The 20,365-nt window shown below is 43.2% G+C and overlaps 1 protein-coding gene across 3 annotated transcripts in view; it reads left to right on the top strand.

The window, feature by feature from the left end:
* The window catches only part of GEMIN8 (gem nuclear organelle associated protein 8), a 51,034-nt gene that overhangs the window by 10,224 nt on the left and 20,445 nt on the right, over nt 1–20,365 (top strand). For all 3 annotated transcript variants that reach the window (XM_061627154.1, XM_061627152.1, XM_061627153.1), the window contains exon 3: nt 2,617–3,055. In XM_061627154.1, the coding sequence (XP_061483138.1) occupies nt 2,617–3,055 (439 nt within the window). The remainder of the gene's footprint in view (nt 1–2,616; nt 3,056–20,365) is intronic.

Below are 20,365 nucleotides of genomic sequence, written 5' to 3'. Positions count from 1 at the left end.
AAAAAAGGGTTTTGTTTTGTTTTACAAATAAAATGTAGATGCAAAAGACTCGTTTAAAAGTTGCATATTAAAATAAACATATTGTTTAGAGCAATTTGTCCTTGTTCTTAAAACCTGACTTCAAAAGGCTGTTGGTGCAGTCCAGTGCCATTAAAATAATGGGAATGTTGCCATTGACTTCAGTGGGATGCAGATCGAACTCATTGTCAGGGCTCTCCCCTCCCCCACCAAAGCCTTTCAGAGATGGACTGGGAGGGGAGGGGAGGGGGAGACTTGTACTTGTATTCAAGTATGTCTAACACAAAAAAGTGTGTCTTACTAGTCCATGGGAACCAGAAAGTGAAACTAGCCATAAACAAAAGGAGACTGACATCTTAAGACTCATTGTCAAAATTGAATGGCAAGAGTAAATACAATTAGACTTTTGGAATTCATTTATTCTTAATAGTTTAGGTTGGAATACTCACACAGCAGAAGTCAGTTCTGTAGCATTTGCATTTTGCCTTCCAAATGTATATCCATAAAACATGGAAAGCTACTTCATGGCATCAAGTTTAACTTGACAGCTTTTTCACCTTGCAATAAGAGTCCAACATTTCTCACCATAGTAGTGAAACAGAAAATAATTCTGGTTTGTTGTTTTTTAGTGCATAATAAGAAGGGCTGTCAGTGCCTTGATTCATATTGCCTTTACTTGATGAAGAAGTGGGGCACACACACACCCCGATGTTACGACATGTGATCTGAGGCTTCCATGCAATACCAATCATTCAAAGGACCTATTCTCATGATCTCTTCCTTAAAGGAAGAGGGAGAGAGAAAATCCATGCATGCATGGGGGTCTTTTTCTGATTCTCTTTCTGTTTTTTTTCTGATTCACTTAGAGGCCCCAGATCATCTGCATCGTGAAGGGGATAGACAATGTAAAAACTGAGGCTGTCTTGCTAATTTTTTATCAGCTTAAATACTTGGAGAATCTCTGCGTGCTATATAGTTCTTGCTTCCCACTGTTTAGCTATATGAGAATCCTTTGCGGCTTAAGCAAATGGGTTGAGTTTGTGTAACTAGGTCCACAAGGACCCTGATGGGCAGTGTTTGCTGACTGAAAGAGATTAATGCTTTATTCAACTGTTACACATTGTGATTTGCTGATTGGAGTACTTTGTAGACTGGCAGAGGAGAAAAGAAGATTGTAGAAAAGCTGCATTAATGTTTTGCATCTGTGAAGATTTAGGGCAGATCCCTGTGCCTGACCCAACTTCCTCAGGAAGGGAGTCTGAAGAACTGAGGCAATATAGTAGTGATAAGAGACAAAGATCTAGGTCTTGTTGACAAATTAAAAATTAACAAATCACCAGGTCTAGTGGCATACACCTGAGAGTTCTTAAAGAACTCAAATGTGAAATTGCTGATGGAATTTGCTACCACAATATGTAGTGAATGCCACCAATTTGGATAGCATTAAAAATGGATTAGACAAATTCATGAAGGATAAGGTTGTTCGTGGCTATTTGTCATGACGGCTGTGTTCTGCCTCCAGGATTGAATACCAGTTGCTTGGGAACATAAGTGGGGAGAGTGCTTTTGCGCTCATGATCTACTTGATCCCATAAACATCTGATTGGCCACCTTGAAAACAGGATGCTGGACTACATAGACCTTTTATCTGATCCAGCGGGGCTTTTCCTTTTTCTGGTGGCATCTTTCACTGTTTTCTTGCAGCTCATTCTATCTCAGGCTCATGGTGGCTGCTTTAATTGTAGGTGATCTGAGCCTAGCAACTTGTGGCAAGTTCCTGTTACTTTTATTGTATTGTATTGTGAATTTGTGTTAAAGTTATTTTTGTAATATTAAATTTCTTTGTCTACCTCCCTGAAATCCATTTTGGATGAAACACCAATTTTTAAATAAATAAATAAATAAGAGGTAGATTAGTCTGCTTTCCTTCCTTTGGGTTGCATGTTATTCTAAATGTAATGTGGCTTTTGGATGTCTTGGGTTTCCAGGTGTACAGGAGAAACTGGCAGAGCCCCTTGTTTTTGACTGGCCTGTTGCAGAGCTTGGAAAAGTTACTTTTTTGAACTACAACTCCCATCAGCCCCAGCTAGCATGGCCACTGGACTGGGCTGATGGGAGTTGTAGTTCAAAAAAGTAACTTGCTCTGGCCTATTGTCACAAAGAGAGCCAGTGTGGCGTAGTGGTTAGAGTGTTGGACTAGGATCTGGGAGACCAGGGTTCGAATCCCCACACAGCCATGACGCTCACTGGGTGACCTTGGGCCAGTCATTGCCTCTCAGCCTCAGAGGAAGGCAATGGTAAGCCCCCTCTGAATACCGCTTACCATGAAAAGCCTATTCGTAGGGTCGCCATAAGTCGGGATCGACTTGAAGGCAATCCATTTCCATTTTTTCCATTGGCACAAAGATGTATAATTTTCTGAATTAGTGGCAGAAATGAACTGCATAGTTTAATTTGGGGGGAGGATGGGGGCGTTCTGTATGGCTAAACTTCTATGGCAGATCATTTCCTTGTACATAAGATCAGATATCCTTTTTTTTCCCTTTGAGGAGTAAGTTCTTATAAATATTGATTTGGTATCTCTGCCCATGTTTTTAGGGGGATTCAGTGCCTCAAGAGAAAGGGCCATGGTATTCACAAAAAGTCTATGCAAGATACTGGAAACATTACAACCAAGCCATGGAGTGGATGTACAGGCACCAAAATGCCTACAGGAAAGCCATGGAGTCCTTGTACAACCTACCATTTTGTCCTTCTGAAAATCATTCCAGCAGACGCTACCCTGACTGGGATGAAGGTGATCCCTTGAGGGCTGGATCCTATCAGGCCTTCACCCAAGGCAGTAAAGCCTGGCTCCCTCCCGAGCCTCAACATAGCCCTCATAATACCAGTAGAAGAGAGGAAGTGGAGAGGGATTCTGAAATGGAGACAGAATCTGAAGATGAAAGGGACATAGAGTATGACCTGAGCAATATGGAAATTACTGAAGAGCTCCGCCAGTATTTTGAACAGACCGAGAGGCATCGGGAAGAGCTCCGTAAGTGCCGTCTGCCATATTCCCCATATCTCTTTATTGTAATATTGCTCATCTTTTTAAAAAATGATCACATTTTATTTGTTTGTTTGTTCTGTTGTCGCTTTTACGCTGTCTTTTCAGGTCAGGTCCTCACAAGCCAGATTGCAAGTATAAAATTGCAACATTTGATTAAAAATGTAACTCTCAGTAAAATATCATAGTCCCAGGCTATGGTCTGAAGGCACACAAGGCCAGCACCCTGCTGAAGCTAAGCAGGGTCAGGTCTGGTCAGTGCCTGGATAGGAGACTCCGTGGGAACCATATGTAAGCCGTCATGGGTTTCTATCATGAAAAGAAAGGCAGGGTATAAATGTTGATAAATAAATAAATTAATATCATAAAAAGTAGCACTGGAAAATAAATAATGGCAACACCAATAGCAGTTCAGCCCAGAATAATATCATGAAAACAAATAGAGCGATTCAACAGCAGATCAAACAGGACCAGGGTAACATACTTCCAAAATTCCACCTGTCGCCTGAGGAGCTCGGGGTGATACTAGCACATCACATTTTTCCAATTCCACCCTTGCAAACCAGTGAAACAGTAACTTTGAGCAATAGTAACTTACTGATCTTCATGGTTGAATGTCAATTTGAATATAGGCCTCTATAGTCCAAGTGTTGTATCGGACTTAAGTTTTATTCACAGTAGACCCATTGAAATTAATGGACCTATGTAATGTCCATTAAATTTAATTGATTTAATTGATTTCCTCTGAGTGTGAATAACATTGGATTCAATCCCAAGACTGGCCACATCCACACCATCCATTTAAAGCGCTCTTAACGCCACTTTAACAGTCATGGCTTTCCCCAAAGAATCCTGGGAACTGTACTTTGTTAATGGTGCTGAGAGTTGTTAGGAGATCCCTCACAAAGCAACAGCCCCCTATATGCACAGATATGCTCTCTCACTGACCACAATTGGGAGGGATTTAAAAAAAGCAAAAAACAAATAGGAAAAATCTCATCCTCCCACGTGGCTGCAGTGAGCCTGCAGTGCACATGGAGTGTCACCACCACCACCACCATAGGATTGCTCTGCTCTTTTTAAATGTTGAAAGGGAGGGGAAGAGAGAGAAAGAGATGGCCTGGTGAGCTTTTCTGGGGAGAAAAGCCCACCATTAAGAAATCCTATTCCTCCTTGAAGCCGTTGATCTAATGACAGTGGAATTCAGAACAGAGCTTTATTTGTGAGCCTGAGCAAGTGTTTGGGTTTATATCCGAAGATTATGGGACTTGTAACACTACTACTCCTGCTTGTTTGTTTTCTCTTTCTAAGGCATCCTGCCATCTAACCTGAGTGCTCTTTTGGCCTGTGATGCTTCTTCTTTTCCTCCTCTAAAGTGGCATTTTGAAACATTACCAAAAAACTTTACTTGGCTGAGCTTGAAAGGCATTCACTTAGAATGCTATCAATACACTTTTTAATATATATGAATAATTGTGGTACTTTTATAGTTAAACTTAGAAGAATGTTGGAGCAGTCCAGTGGAAATTCTTAGCTGCATTGTTGAAGTCTGGAGGAAGCCCTGACTTTGCCTTTAATATGAATCAGCCATTTGCTTTCTCTTCACTTAGCTTAATCTGAGTGCAAATTCCAGGTATCTTTAACCTCTGGATGCTTCTCATCTAAGGCAGTGTAGGAAGTTATTGTACTCCTGTTAAAATAATAATAATAAATTTAATTTTTGTGTCGCCTATCTGGCCGAAACCACTCTAGGCGACGTACAACATTAAAGTTCAAATACAATATAAATACATAATAAAATACAGTGCAGTCAACAATAATCATTTTAAAAGCAGCAGTACAGAACAGTTTAGGGCCATCAATAGACAGTTTTAAAACAATATAAAGAAATTAGCCCACCCCGGGGATCCCAAAGGCCTGTCCAAAGAGCCATGTTTTCAAGGCTCGGCGAAATGTATCTAGGGAAGGGGCATGGCGAAGATCGAACGGGAGGGAGTTCCAAAGAGTGGGGGCCGCCACTGAGAATGCCCTCTCTCTAGTCCCCACCAACCTAGCTGTTTTCGTTGGTGGGACGGAGAGAAGGCCCTGTGTGGCTGATCTGGGCAGGCGGCTTAGTTGGTGGTACTGGAGGTGCTCCTTCAGGTAAACTGGGCGGAGACCGTATAGGGATTTAAAGGTTAAGACCAACACCTTGAATTGGGCCCGGAAAACAACTGGAAGCCAATGTAGATGAATTAACACCGGCGTGATGTGATCACGGCGGCGGCTGTTTGTAAGCAGGCGTGCCGCCGCATTCTGCACCAGTTGTAGTTTCCGGACCGTTTTCAAGGATAACCCCACGTAGAGCGCATTGCAGTAGTCTAATTGAGAGGTGACCAGGGCATGTACCACCAGTGGGAGCTGATGAATAGGGAGGTAGGGTTGCAACCTCTGTATGAGGTGTAGTTGATACCAAGCTGCCTGGCTCACTGCCAAAATCTGAGCCTCCATGGACAGCTTGGAATCAAGAACAACCCCGAGGCTGTGGACCTGATCCCTCAGGGGTAATCTTACCCCATTAAGATTCAGGTCAGCAACACCCAACTTTCCCCTGTCACCCACAAGTAGCACCTCGGTCTTATCAGGATTGAGCTTCAGCCTGTTTCTTCCCATCCACCCGCTCACGGATTCCAGGCACTTGGACAAGGTCTCTGCAGCCAACTCCGGTGAAGATTTAAATTCCCTCCCCCCTTTTCATAACCAGAATTCTATTTTGGGAAAGAAACTTTAGGCAAATCAATAGCATCTTCTTCCCTGTGTAATTTCTTCAAATGTCTTTGGGTCAGAAGAGCTTTTAGAATTTTTATTTGGTTGGCACAGTTTACCGTGTGAAGAAAATATTACTCCCCTGTGAGTTTTATATTAAGGCGTTCAGGAAATACAGTGCCTGTTTTCTCAAATAGGGTAGCTCTTCACTCAGCTGCAATTTCAGCTGCTAGGGTGTCTATTAAAAATAAAAGCAGAGATGTAGGGGGGAAAGTGTCTTTCTAGCCCTGTTATAATGTGGAAGTGGTGCCTCCCAGGCAGCCCCTTGAGACCTGGTGGTGTGGAAGAGATACACAAACTCTGAGTTTAATTACACAGAGCTATTGATTTTGTAGAATACAGTTTTTAGGCAGAACAAGATTTCAGGATAGAATTTGATTAAGCTAAATGCTGTAATCGTATTATCTCACTTCATCTTCTGCAGAAAATCCTCATATATTGATATTGAAGGAACTGTAGAGCATTTCCAAACATACAATATTTTTCTTAGGCTGCCTTCATGTTGTAATCATGTGACGACAGCCTTCAAAAAGCTGTGGGGTCATGGCGGTGGTGGCAGGCCGGCAAGGGAGGCAAGCAAGCAGGTGAGGGAGGCCAGCCAGCGAGGGAGGGAGGGCAGCAGGTGAGGGAGGCTAGTCAAAGTGGTTGCTGGGCGGGGGACATGGGGGCAGCAGGTGAGGGGCCAGCAAGCAGGTGAGGGTAGGAGGCAGGCAGCAGGTGGGCAAGGTGAGGCGGCTGCAGAGGAATAGGTGATGGGGAGTCTCATTCCTGGGGTTAGGCATGGGGTTGGCACACAAAGCCCCTAGTTTTTTTGAAAAATTAATCCGACATCATCCCATGAATAATTCTGCCTTGTAATCTACTGTTAGAAGAATGTGGCTAGGTTATTGGCCTGCTGACCATATGGGAGAGCCAAATCCCAAACATGCATGTCAGTGACAAGGATTTCAAAAACATCAGACTAGGAGTGGGTTGCTATAGATACCCTCTTAACTCCTGTATCTGTCTATTGTATGCTCTACTTCTTTCATTCTCATATCACAGTTACTGTGAAACTGCAAGTAGATGTGGGACTAAAAAGCCATCATTTCCAGCTGCCATCTTCAGGGCAAGACCAGTCACATACAGGGTCACTTCTTGTAGGGAACACATCAGATCCTTCCCCACTAATCAGTCCAGGAGCAGGAAGGTGACAGAAGGGGTAAAAGCTCCAGGTGACTCCTTCTCTGTAGCCCTCTTTAGTTCTTATTGTGAGTTAAGTAAATACATGAAGGAGAGCAGCATAGATAAACACACTAACTTCACTCTCCTCCCCATCTCATTCTTATCAGCTGGAAGGTGCAGCAGGGAACCTCTTGTATTCATAAAGGGCACTGTGCACATGTGTGCATACGTTTTAGAACACTGTAAAAATCATTTTTAAAACATTGGGAATATTACAGAGCCTCCCTATTGCACTGCACATGGAGAGTGACAAAGATGGCAGTTGAGGGTGGGTCTAGTGTGCTTGCCCATGTTGCCCTTCCTCATATTTTTACTTAAGAATGAAGGGGTTTTGTGTGTTCCTTCCTATTGACATGACTATATGCTTTATTTTTCTTTCCATTTTTCCTTTTAAATGATTCTTTCAAACTCTCAACCTGTTTTTCTGAGGGTCACTCCACTGTCTCTTGCTTCATCACTCTTTAGCCTACAGCATGCCTAGGTTTTGATCAGCACACTGGCCTGGTTCAATTGTAATAGGAACACATTGTTTCCTCTTAGGAGAACACACTTCTGCTTTTGAACTAACATAGTTCTCCATTACATCAGAACTCAGAAACTTTGGTTTGTTCCAGGTGTGGTTAGTTAAACAGAACAATATTAAACCATGGTTTGAAACCCTTATTTGTTAACTAACCACATTTCCCATGTTTAGACATAGCAAGGAACTATGCTTAGTTCAAAAGTTGAAGTTCAAAGCTAGGGCAGGGTGAAGCCATCTGTAATCCCAGTAAGGACCAATGCTAGGATGACTCTGGTTCTTTGGGCATCCTGCTGCATATCAGCGATTGGCAGAACCCTCAAGAGGCTAAATGAAACCACTGAGGTCTTCAGGGGATGATGAGAGAGGTAGAGGAGAGGCAAGACACTGAGGTATTATAATAGAAGCTGAGAAAGAACTACAGACTCTCTGAGGAAACAATAACTAACTAAGCCACTTCCTGACTATTGTCAGAAATGGTGATTTGTATGTGGTAGTGGACCCTCTCCTGTTTCTGCTCTGAGCCAAAGACTTTACTGTTCTATTGCCAGGACCCAGGCTTTGGCCCCATGAAGGGGGAATGGGTTTCCTAAAACAGCCATTTGCCAGTACATAAACTTACCACAGTGTGTAAGTGAGTGAGGGAGTGAGAGAACAATTGTAAGAAGAGCCTGCTGAATCAGGCCAGTAGCCCATCTAGTCCAGCATCCAGATCTCACAGTGGCCACCAGATGCCTATGAGAAGCCTGAAAGCAGAGCATGCGTGCAAGAGCACTCTCCTCTCCTGCAGTTCCCATCAACTGGTATTCAGAACCATTCTGCCTCTGACCGTGGAGGCAGAGCATAGAGATCATGGGTAGTAGTCATTGATAGCCTTATTCTCCATGAATTTGTCTAATTCTCTTTTAAAGCTTTCCAGGTTGGTGCCCATCACTGCCTCCTGTGAGAGCGAATTCCATAGTTTAATTATGTACTTTGTGAAGTACTTTCATTTGTCTGATCTGAATCTTCTACCATGTGGCTTCACTGGATGTCTGTGAGCTCTAATGTTCTGAGAGATGGAGAAAAACTTTTCTCTATTCGATTTCTCCATGCTATGCATAATTTTACCCACTTTCATTATGTCGCCTCTTGCCTTTTGTCTAAACTAAAAAGCCTCAAATGCTACAACCTTTCCTCATAGGGAAGTTTCTCCATTTCCTTGATCATTTTGGTTGGCCTTTTCTGAAGGAAAGAGAGAGAGTGAGTGCTTAGTAAGATGATAAAATGCAAAAAGATTTTGGAGTCAGGTACAGAATGTGTGGTAAAATTCTCCTCGCCGTTTGGTGAGATGTTGTGGTTGATTAATGCACACTGTGGTAAGTCGTGATCACACAGTATCTGAAATGAGGGCTGCAGGTAAATGAATTGACACTCCCATTCTACCTCAGGCCATTTAGATTGTATCTCTTCTGATGTTCTTCAGTCCAGCTTGATACAGAATTGATCCATAATGTGCACTGCTCTCTGCCATTGCATTCACAAGATCCATTTCACCCTCTTTGAGCAACTTCCAGCAGAGGGAGGAGATTAACAGCAAGGATTCCTGGGAATGCTACAACAAGGACTGCATTCTGGGATGCTGCAATGAATGTTCCCTGCAGCTCTCTGTCCATTATGTGAAGCATTCACTACCACATCCAGTTCCTGTAATGTCATTCTGGGGACCCAATTGCTCCAGTAATGTGTGCAAACTGAGGGCAGTCCAGAAAGCTTTAAGGCACTCTGACAGATACTGAGGAACCTAGGCTCTGGCATCCTCACCCTGCAGTAAGGTCCAGGAGCCCAATCGGCTCCAGTCCAAATCCAAAGTTGTGGACTTTGTTTTGGGTTTTCAGAAGACATTGAGAGAAACTAATCCGTATATTCCACATTAATTCCCGGTAGAAGATGCGTGGGTGTACCTATTACTAGTGATGACTTCTGACAACTGTAGGTACCCATGGAAAGTTCTGGAAAATCCCAAGGAGTTGAGAGGTGTGATCATGACTGGATTGAATATAATCCTTTTTTAAAAAAATCTTCATACATTTTGGATCTTTAGTCAAGGGGAAAGAAAATAACAGCCACTGGCTTTAAAATATTTTTCATTCCTTCCTTCCTGCTTTCCGCTCTCACCCCAGGAACTTCTTCAGATTCTGACACACTGTGGGCTTGTGTACACTTCACTCTCAGTTCTGGCAGTGTGCACTGCCGCAACTTTAACTTTGACAGTGAAGCATTTTTTAAACTGGCATCTCCTGAAGCTCTGTGCCTAATTTAACACTCCAATAAGGATGTGTTGTGTTTTTTCTCCTGCTAAGCTCTCTCTCTCCCTCTCCCTCCCTCTCCCTTCCTTCAAACAGCTTTTCTTTTCTTTCTTTGAATTCTTCTGAAGTGCTCTACAACCCTTTGCAGTTCCCATCATGTGCCAGGCTCCTAGGTGGCCCCTAAACTAGCTGTGCGAACCGTGCTTAGTTGAGCTAGTTAAAATATGCCAAGTTATTTACATCATTGCGCTGTAGAGAGCCATATACCTCAAGGCGAAGTATGCAAAAACCACACACATCTATTTAAAAACTACAAAATGATTCCTTCCAAACAGACCTCATCCATTTGCTTGTTTTTGTTCAGTAAGGTGATAAAACTGCAATCCTGTACACGCTTACCAAGAGTAAGCCCCAATGGAATAATTCAGTGGGACCTCTGAGTAGGCATGTATAATAACATTGTTGTGTAAGAAGCTTTTCATCCAGTTTTTCCTCTAATAACCAAAATTAATTCACAGCTTAAATTATTTGTTTGCTTTATATTGGCAACGCTTTCTCATTGGTCCTTGTGGAACTGGTAATTCTTACCTGCAGGGGATGTTTTGTGGTTGCGTTTAAATGACTTCCCAGAAGCTATTTATGAAGAGCATGGGGTCATTTTTCTGGGTTATTGCACTTGTCAGATGTATCCAGCATTCTGTTGTGAAGCTATTCAAGAATGCTGATTATAAAGAACACGAGGCAGCAGAATTGCCCTTCTGGATTTGCCAAGAAGTTCTTAAAACGGAAAAGAATATAAAATACTGAAAGAAGCTTGCAGACTTCTCCAGTTATTGATCATCTCAATTTCAACACATTCCCGCTCAACTTCAGGATTTTCTTTATCCAAGAACGGTTTTTCTTAGCAAGACTAAAATGAGGAACATAATAGTAAGACTGCTTATTTATTGAACTGTTGGGAAGACTGCAGGCTCCAAAGAAAAAACTAGTGTATAAACGGCTTCTTGAATTTTTTCCTCTCTTTTTAACTTTTAAATTAAAACTTGAAAACCAAAAGGAGCTGCTATTGTCATGTCTGTTTATTAATGAAGGATTATAGGGTGATGTCAGCAGCTATTCATACTCAGAGTAGACCCTTTGAAATAAATGAGTCTACTCTATGACTAATGTTGGATATTGCCCATAGTCAAATCAGTTCTGTATCTGGTTTTCCATCATGGTTGCAAGTTTTTGAGCCTACGCACTCCTGACTGTCTCTTTTCCCAATGGAAATTTGAATTTTCTTTTAGCCAGGAAAGAACAGTATTTGAATCATTGAGGGGGGGGGATCCCCAGTCACAGCTAAGAGTCTGATATGTTTGCAAGTTTTTTTAGCTCACTTTGCCACATATGCTTGGTTTTCTTCTTCTGTCCTGATGCTGGGGGTTATCTTTTCTAAAGCTTCTTGGGATTGCTTGCTTACGATTGCAGAAGCCTGCTAATGTCTCACAGGGGTAGTCCTTTTTTTGAGGGGGGAGAGGAAACTTTCTTCTTAGCTTATGCCACAGTTTTTGTGTCCTCCTGTTTCCCCTTCTTTGGAAACAGAATAGTATCAGTCACATTCAGATATGCCAAATAGACTGTGCCATGTGACATTCTGCTTCCTCCAATGCCTTATGGAGAAGTAGGACTGAGACAGATGTACATCTTTTGAGTGATGAGAGCCCACTGTGGATATGAAACCATCCCTTTTTGGAAAGACATACAAGCTTCCAAACTGAATCAAATTGAGGAGCAACTGATAGCTCCTGCTTTTATGAAAAGCCAGTTGTGCAGAGTGCTAATCTATATACAGTAACTAGAGATTACTGATTGGTTGGATCTTGTGGGAGTCACTAAGCCACTTCCCACCTCACCAAGAAAAATTCTTCCTACGTAAAACAAAACTGGATGGATGGGCTTTGAAAACAAAAATGTGTTCAATAAACATTTAAAAGTATAAACATGCTGGGTACATGAAAAAAGCCAAACCAAAAGCCTTATATATTTATACGTTAGACCCCCATCAACAAGAAATTAATGAAATACATAACAGTTTTGAATACAGTAGGGCCCCATTCATACGACAGGTTAGGGTGCAGGAGTCTGATCGCGCCAAAAGAGGAGAAGATCAGCTGGAGCGCCGGGAGCTCCAGCCCTCGCTCCAGCTGATTGCCCTGCTGGCACCATATTAGCAGAATGCTGAAAAGCAGGGTGCCGAGAAGCAGGGCCCTACTGTACTCATAGGTCAAAAGCAGACGAATGGTTGCAGCACTATGCATTGGTCCAAATAGCTTTATCCAACAAAGGCTGGAGTTGAACTAAGGCTGTTAAGTGGCCAACCCTCTAGCCTGAAGACGAGTGCTTCTTTGCCTTTCTGTGGCCTCCCCTCCTGGCATGTTCCCAGTTTCATTGGGGCAGCTGTGGTACCGGCTCAGGGAATGACATCTGTGAAGGTTCTGGCTCAGGTTGTGTGGACTCTGAACCATCAGCCTTAGAAGGCTTCAAACCACCAGCATCAGGAGCCTGGTCCACTTCTACAGCTACTAATACAACAGCGCCAGACTCTGGCAGCTCCTCCAACTTTTCAAGGTATGACACCTGGAAATGAATTGGAAGGCAAGAAAGGAACTGCATAATATGTTCATAATGTCTGGCTCCAGTTAACACTCTTGTTGCCATATTTTACATCAGCTGAAGTTTCTGGACTGTCTTCAAAGATCTCTCCAGAGCTGTAACCCAATACATGTAGTAGTAGAAGAGGGAAGTCAGTGAGAACCAGAATTTGTCCTGCAGTAAAATAAAAAATCCTAAATGTGTTCCAGTATTTATTTTCCTGCCATAGAAACCTGTACTTGGAAATGTTCTTGGCACTGAATGCATGAGCAGGAGCAACCAAAAAAATTCAAGAGCTTTGTGGTGCAGATTTCAAGCTGGTTCAGTTTAGAGTCCTCTATGGGACAGACTGATCATGTCCTGCCTGATTTCTGCAAAGCTAAAGATAGAATTTTCAGTGAATGAAATATATCTTATTAAATACCACATTCTTTTGAGATGATAGAAAGTCAATAAGAATAAGAAAGACTTTGCAATTCTGTTGGTGACTGCTGACTGACTGAGAGCCAGTGTGGTGTAGTGGTTAGAGTGTTCAACTAGGACCTAGGAGACTAGGGTTCAAATCCCCACTCAGCCATGAAACTTGCTGGGCGACTTTGGGTCTGTCACAATCTCTGCCTAACCTGCTTCACAGGGTTGCTGTGAGGATAAAATGGAGGAGGAGGAGTACCATGTTTGCCACCTTGAGCTCCTTGGAGGAAAGGTGGCATATACATATAATAAATAAAATCATCACATTAGGCAACTCTTGTGGTATTTGCATAACTGATACTGGTGAACCTAGATTGTCAAGAACCATGTCTGCGAGTAGAAGAGAAAACAGTCAAAGGTCTGCCCAGCTGTCTCTTTGACTGAACAGAGCTTGGAGTCAGGCATCAGGGGTCAGATTCTTCTTCAGGTGACAAAGGCAAAGATGCCAGACGTGGAGGGGCACAGAGGGCCAGAAGCACTGCTATCAGATGAACCTGTGGGGCCAGTGGTCCCTTGCCTGAGGAGATGGCACTGTTGTCCTCAGACGATTCCACTGCAGAAGACCCAGAAAGACCTAAGGCTCCACCACTCCATTGCAGTAGGAGACTACTAGAGAAGGCTAGGCCTCTTTTAGTAAAGTAGCATTTTGCAGTACCGGTAGACAAATGAACTCAGGTGGGACTAATAATGTAAGGGCTCAGTTTCAGTTTGTTCCTTGCTGGAGCAACTTCAGAGCTCTCTGCTCCTCAGAGCACCACCTGAGCCCTGCCTTGCTTTGTGTCCAGCCTCAAGTGTGCCTTACCAATCCTGCCTTGTGTCCAGCGTTGACCGTTCCTCACTCTGCCCTGTGTCCAGCCTGAACTCTGCCTTCCCTTGTGTCCACCCTGAACCTGGTCCCACCTTGCTTTGTGTCCAGCCTCAACCTTGCCTCACCCTTCCCCAGAGCTTGGAAAAGTTACTTTTTTAAACTACAAGTCCCATCAGCCCCAGCCAGCCATGGCTGGGGCTGATGGGAGTTGTAGTTCAAAAAAGTAACTTTTCCAAGCTCTCCCCTTCCCTGTGTCCAGCTGAACCTAGTCCCACCTTGCCTTCTGTCCAACCAGAATCGTGCTTTGTCTTACACCCTGGTTAGGTCTTGCTGCACCACAGAGTAGGATACTCAGGAAGATTTGGCAAATCACTTTGCCTTTCTTCAATTCATTGTCTCTTCAGTATCTGTCTTGATACTTTGATACTATCTTTGATCTCTTCAGTATCTGTCTTGCTCATACCTTCTCCTTGCAATTTATGTATCTGCTTAAAATTTTTTTTAAATTTGCACACTCCTCTTTCCTGGAAAATCTATTTAACAATTATACCCAAACTGTTAAGAATCAAACCCCCTGAAAAGGGAAATCCTTTTGCTGGGGGAGTATAATTCTGATAATAGAGAAGGACATTCACCATCCTTCCCCACCCCCCTTTTTCTTTTTTATTCAAGAAATGGAATTGCACCAAATATTATGGAGGGCTCAGGCTACCAAATTAGATTTTTCTAATATAAGACACAAGGAACAAATTTCAGTGGCTGTGCTTTGTGGAGCTCAGATGAGAGTGAGAGTCATTTCTAAGACTAAGTCATTTAAAACAAGGGGACTCTGGCAAATGTCTGGGGGCAGCTACTATATCTAGGGGCTGGGGGAAGCGTCCTCATGGAGAGCCATAGGTGCTTTTCATCAGGATTCTGGACTTTCCCACCCTAAGTGCCCTTTCTAAAATGGGCCTTTTTACTAATGTACTCTACTAGTGTTTGCAGCTGCCCTTAGAGGTTTCTATCATTTTTCTTCCCTTCCAGCTTTCTTCTCCAGGGAAGCCTGTGAGAACAGCTGTTGGCGAGCGGAGCAGGTGATATTACTGCCAGGAGTACCTCGTAGGAAAGTTATTTTTTCCCTCTGAGATTTCTTGTCAGAGCCCCCTGCCCTCCCCACCCTCCCCCTCATAAACTTGAATTCATGTTTCTGTTTCCTGTGCTTGCTCTTTTCCCAGGAAAATCCGGCTTTCTCTCAAGCCCTGTATTTGACTGTGGTTTGTATTTATGAGGGGAAGACATGTCTGTACAAGCTCCCAGATTAGAAATCGGTTGCTAATTCCTTGTTTGTGGCTCCATAGCATGAGGAGTTTTAGGCCTCCTTTTATTTTATAGTCATCCATTGCCTTCATTAAAAATTTGAGTTTTTGGAAATTATATATTCTTTAAAAAGAAAAAAAAGGAGGTTGACCAGCTAACAAGCCATATCTGGCCTGTCAGGGATTTCTCCCCCATGGGGACCTGGTGGCCTAACAAATTTGGAAGAAGATTTGCTTACATTTGATCTTGTACAGTAAATAATTTTATTTATTTATTTTACTTTAGTTTTCGTTCTTTCATATAATATGCAAATATACAATATTAAAGAGGAAAAATGAAGTAAATAGAACAATGGTAAAAGCACATATATAATTATAATGCATATTTTCCTTTCTAATTCTGTACTAAATTTCTATGTAATTTGTTCAAAGAAAATGAACATGTTATACCTAATAAAATATATGAATTTACATTTTCCTGCACTTTGTTGCACCAGTACATTATAAACAACTCCACTGCTTAGTTATATCAAAGATCGCATTCTTACAGATGACAAAGAAATGATTATTAATTTATTAACTGCTGCAAAAATATCCATGTGTTATAACTGGAGAAAAACAAGAGCTCCCACCATGGAAGACTGAAAGTTATCATGTGGGACACAGTAAACATCAAATTTAGTCAAAGTGAAAGAGGGCAGACAATTTTATGAATGTTTTGTGGGATGGTGGAGAAATTTTGAAAAGTTTGTGTGTGAGGGAGATTCTACATGTTAATGTTAGATCTCTTTAATATTAGGTATCTAATACCCTTACTGTTAGGTGGTGTGGTCTCAGCTGCAGCCAGGGGGTCAGATAGTGTAGCAAAATACACTTCTGCCATAGACCACAGTCTTAACTGCTGGAAGTTGCACCCCTTAGATAGGGAGATGTTCCCTCTAACCAGTATTGGGGATATCTCTATATGTTTGTTTACCATGATGTAACTTCCTTAAAGGGTGGGGTTATTTACCTTCTTCCTCCTCCTTTGTCTGGGGATATTGAGATTTCCGCATATTGTCCATTGACCTCTAGCAGAGGGAGCAGCCAGACACTCCTTTCAGGAGCATCCTCACCAATGACTGAAAATGGACTGAGACTACAGATTATTTCTGTCTAAGCTAGAGCCTATGTTTTCTTAAACGTATGAAGGTCATGAGTAAATATTCTTTTATTCTTTTTACCTAAGAAGTTTGTCTCTGTAAGTTATTTGATTAACTAGTATGTCTGAGAGAAGGTGTGGGACTGGTTATTCTCAAAATTCTGCTGTTGCATTTATACTTTGCTAAGAAATAGGACTACATACTGTTCCTATTTCATCTAATCCATTTGCATATACCAGTGTCATTTTAGTTTTCAGAAGGCACAAGTGGGAGGCAACAGCACTGTTTGAGAGCAAGATCTGGGATTCTGATAAAGTAAAAAAGGGGGGAATCTGTTGTAAGAGGATCCAGATCAGAATATGCCAGTTTACTTTTTACTAAAAAGTTAAGTTTATTAACAAAACATATGGAACATGGAAATTCAGTCAAAAAATAAACAGAGAAAAAGTGAATCCTGACCTCTAATGCTTGCCTTAGTTGATTAAAGATACAGTCAATTCATATCTTACATAGGCACTGAAATATCCTCAACACCAGGAAGTAGGGTTGGATTAGAAATCAAAATGTCCTTTTCTCTGCCCTCCTTGCAGAAGATGCAGTATAAAATCTTCAAAGCATAGTTCCTCCAGTTTGGAACCTTAACGTAAACTTTGTTGAATATTTGTACAAACTTGCCTACAAAATGAATGCAGTGGCATGAGCTGCTGTGAAACCAGGGTCAGCCAGTGGATACAACATTCCCCCCCACTCCCGAAAGGAAGGCAGGTTGGGGATCTGGATGAAGCAGAGGCCAGATACAGACTTTCAGTTATCTGCAATTTTCTACTTGGTAGCCTGTTATATCTCTAGCTCTCTGTGACGGAGAAGCTGTCCAGTGGCTAAGTCCCACACCACTCTTAATGTTTTAACAATTGAATCATGGGCAGTGATATATGATGTCATGGAAACGTTTTACATGCTCTGTCCTTCCTATGTGAGCAAGTTCTTTAAAGGATCCTGTAAATGATTAGCTAAATCAGTTTTGAATGCAGAATTTGCCACTAGTATGTGACAATCTGCCACTTATAGTAGTAAGCCCCATATTTATTTGTTAGTTTTTTTTTATTTCACCCTCTTTCAAAGATCTTGGGGCAGCACAACCTAGTCTTTCATATTTTGTCTTTACAATAGTCCTGTAGCGTAAATTAAGCCCAAGGTCACCCAATGAACTTTTGGCTTAGTAGGGAACTGGATATGGGTCTCTTGCTTAAGGGTGCAATCCAATACATGTCTACTCAGAAATAAGCTCCATTGGGTTAAATGGGACTTTTCTCCCCGATAAATGTGTATTGGACTGCAGCCTAAGTCTAACATCTGTCCACTTGTTTTTTCAGTTATAAATGATGCTGTGAATGCCGTTGTCTTCTCCAGTGAAAATTCTTTTTTCATTGAAAGATAGAGTGAAGCACATTTGAGATAAGAATCTGTTCTTTTCCATAGGAAGTGGGCCATCACTGTGGGAATAGTTCCACCTATCGTGCGAAGGCAAGAATGTTTTTGAAGTCAAGACTAGGGACGTCATGCCCCTCCCACTCTCCAGTTCATTCTTGCCTTCGTACGAACAAGATTGGAATTTCACGTAGCATTTAGCTAAGTCTCGTATTCGTTTCTCTTTTTCTCTTCAAAACCTTTTTTCTGTTTTTTGTGTCTAGCCTACTGAGGATCCCCTCAGAGACCGCGGCTGCGGCTCTCTTCCCCCTTTCCTCAGGGCTATTTAATTCCTTTTATTCCCTTGATTGGGGTGCTCTGAGACCGCGGCTGCGGCTCTCTTTATTTTTGCAGTTTCAAGCCCCCTCCCCCCCCCCCGTAGCCAGGGGGCTCCCTCAGTGACCGCGGCTGCGGTTCTTTTTTTTTTTAGATCGCTTTTGATCGCTTGTGAGGGAAGGGGAATCCCTCTCCCTCCCCCCCCCAATCGTTGCTGCGGCTGCGGCTGATCCGATCTCTGCGGGAGCTTGCAGCTGCGGCTCCCGCTGTTACTACCTTACCGCAGATCGCCCTCGCTACGTGGCTTAAATCCCACTGCGAAGGGCTTTACAGACCACGACGGCGGCTCTCTCTGCGGCGGCTGCCGTGTGTTCCTCTACCTGCTCTTCCAGAGTTTTTTTCCAACCGCTACTGCGGCTTTCAGCGAGTCCGTGCTGGCCAGCCCTTCCCCCAGTTCGCTTGCAACGGCCGCCATTGCTCCTTCTCCCTCAGCCCCGTTTTGATCGTTTTTTCCCACCCATTTTTTTTCCGGGCGCCATTTTTTGAAATTCAAAATTCCCGCCTTTTTTTGTTGCCATCTATTTAGCTTCGGATACCTCCCCTGCAGGCTGTCTGTATGTTTGTGTATATGTGCTGCTGACAAACTTACACAAGGCTGATTTACACACATTTTTACTGTGGCTGTAATCATAGTGGCTGAATTGTATTATTAAGGCTGGAGCTCCAATCCTAGTGGGCTGGATTGTATTATCAAGGCTGGAGCTTTAATCCTAGTGGCTGGATTACATTATCAAGGCTGGAGTTTTAATCCTAGTGGCTGGATTACATTATCAAGGCTGGAGCTTTAATCCTAGTGGCTGGATTACATTATCAAGGCTGGAGCTTTAATATCAGTGGCTGACTTGTATTAAATCTGATTTACATTACATATCCTGCCCCCTATGGGGCCGTGAACAAGCCAAAAACCCAGCCCACAGCACTAATCTGAGTGTGCCAACTCTAAAACAGCCTATATTATATTAACGTGGATACCTCTGTGCATTCTGCCCCCTCTGTGGCAGTGCATTCGCCATCTGCCAGTGTATCCTACCCCCTCCGTGGTAGTACGCTGTGCCAATTCGGGTCTTTACATTCTGCCCCCTCCGTGGCAGTGTACTGCACCCAGGTTCATATAAGATGGCAGAACAGCCAGGCATGTCACCGTCAACACACATGGTGCCAGATCAGCCAGACATGCCACAATCAGCCAAGCCACAACATACTAACACGTCTAAGACCAGACATGCCAAAGCACTGGCTAAGACAAAACATCTTTCCAGCCATAGTAAACCAAAGCGTCCTCGTTATGTTTCTGTGCCAACAACCACCACAGCACAGACACACATAAGTGATATTTTCCATTCTCCTGCTACTGCCTCTGACGAGGAAGAGTTTGTTGGCTTTCCCCCTCACGGTTCACCTAACGAACCTACCTCTGGCTTACCGCCTCAGACATCTGTTCCAACAGCCCACCAGGCACATACATCTCACACATCTGGTCTGCAGCTGTCTCCTGATTTCCTCTCCCAACTCCAAGCCATGCTGGCTTATTTCACACAAATGCAGTCACTACCACAGGTTCCTGCCATACCCCCACTCAACATGGACCAACGCGCGTTCCATGCTGCTCATCCTTCCTGCTCGCCAGATCCCTTCGATGTAGCCAGAGGCAGATGTACGGACGAAGCCTCGTATGCGGAGGAGTTAACTTTCACTGACCATGTTGAAGGAGACGACTGGAGCGACTATTCAGATCATGAGGAGGATACATCGTATCGCTTGTTCAATACCTCAGATTACCAACCGCTCGCACGTAGGGTACTTCATACCCTTGGTCTCCAGACTGCGCCCTCAACTTCGTCCGCTCCAACTCTCAAAGGGGCCAAGGTCCTCAAATCCCCTGCACCTACTGAACACTACATCCCGGTGCCGGACCCAATTGCCAAATTAGCTTCCGATGAATGGGCCCACCCACTCAAAGCTCGACGCTTCAAGAACATGGCTGACAGACTTTACGCCCTAGCCCCAGACTTCGCCACCAAGTTAGATGTCCCTGGCATAGATGAACCGATCGCTCGCCTCGTTTCACGATCTATCTTGCCCAGGGAAGGGGAATCCCACCTAAAAGATACTACTGAACGTCGAATAGACTTCGCCCTCCGCAAGAACCACGAGGCCACTGCCCTAGCCATGCGTGCCTCCGCCTCAGCCTCCATCTTCTCCAGAGCATCTATGATGTGGCTGGATGACCTTCTAGAGGATGATAACCCTGATCCTGTCGCCTTCAAAAGAGCACTATTGAAATTACATAAGACAGCAGCTTTTG

The sequence above is a fragment of the Rhineura floridana genome, chromosome 5 (genome assembly GCF_030035675.1).
Source record: "Rhineura floridana isolate rRhiFlo1 chromosome 5, rRhiFlo1.hap2, whole genome shotgun sequence".
Lineage (NCBI taxonomy): Eukaryota > Metazoa > Chordata > Lepidosauria > Squamata > Rhineuridae > Rhineura > Rhineura floridana.
This window is presented reverse-complemented; position numbering and strand designations above follow the sequence as displayed.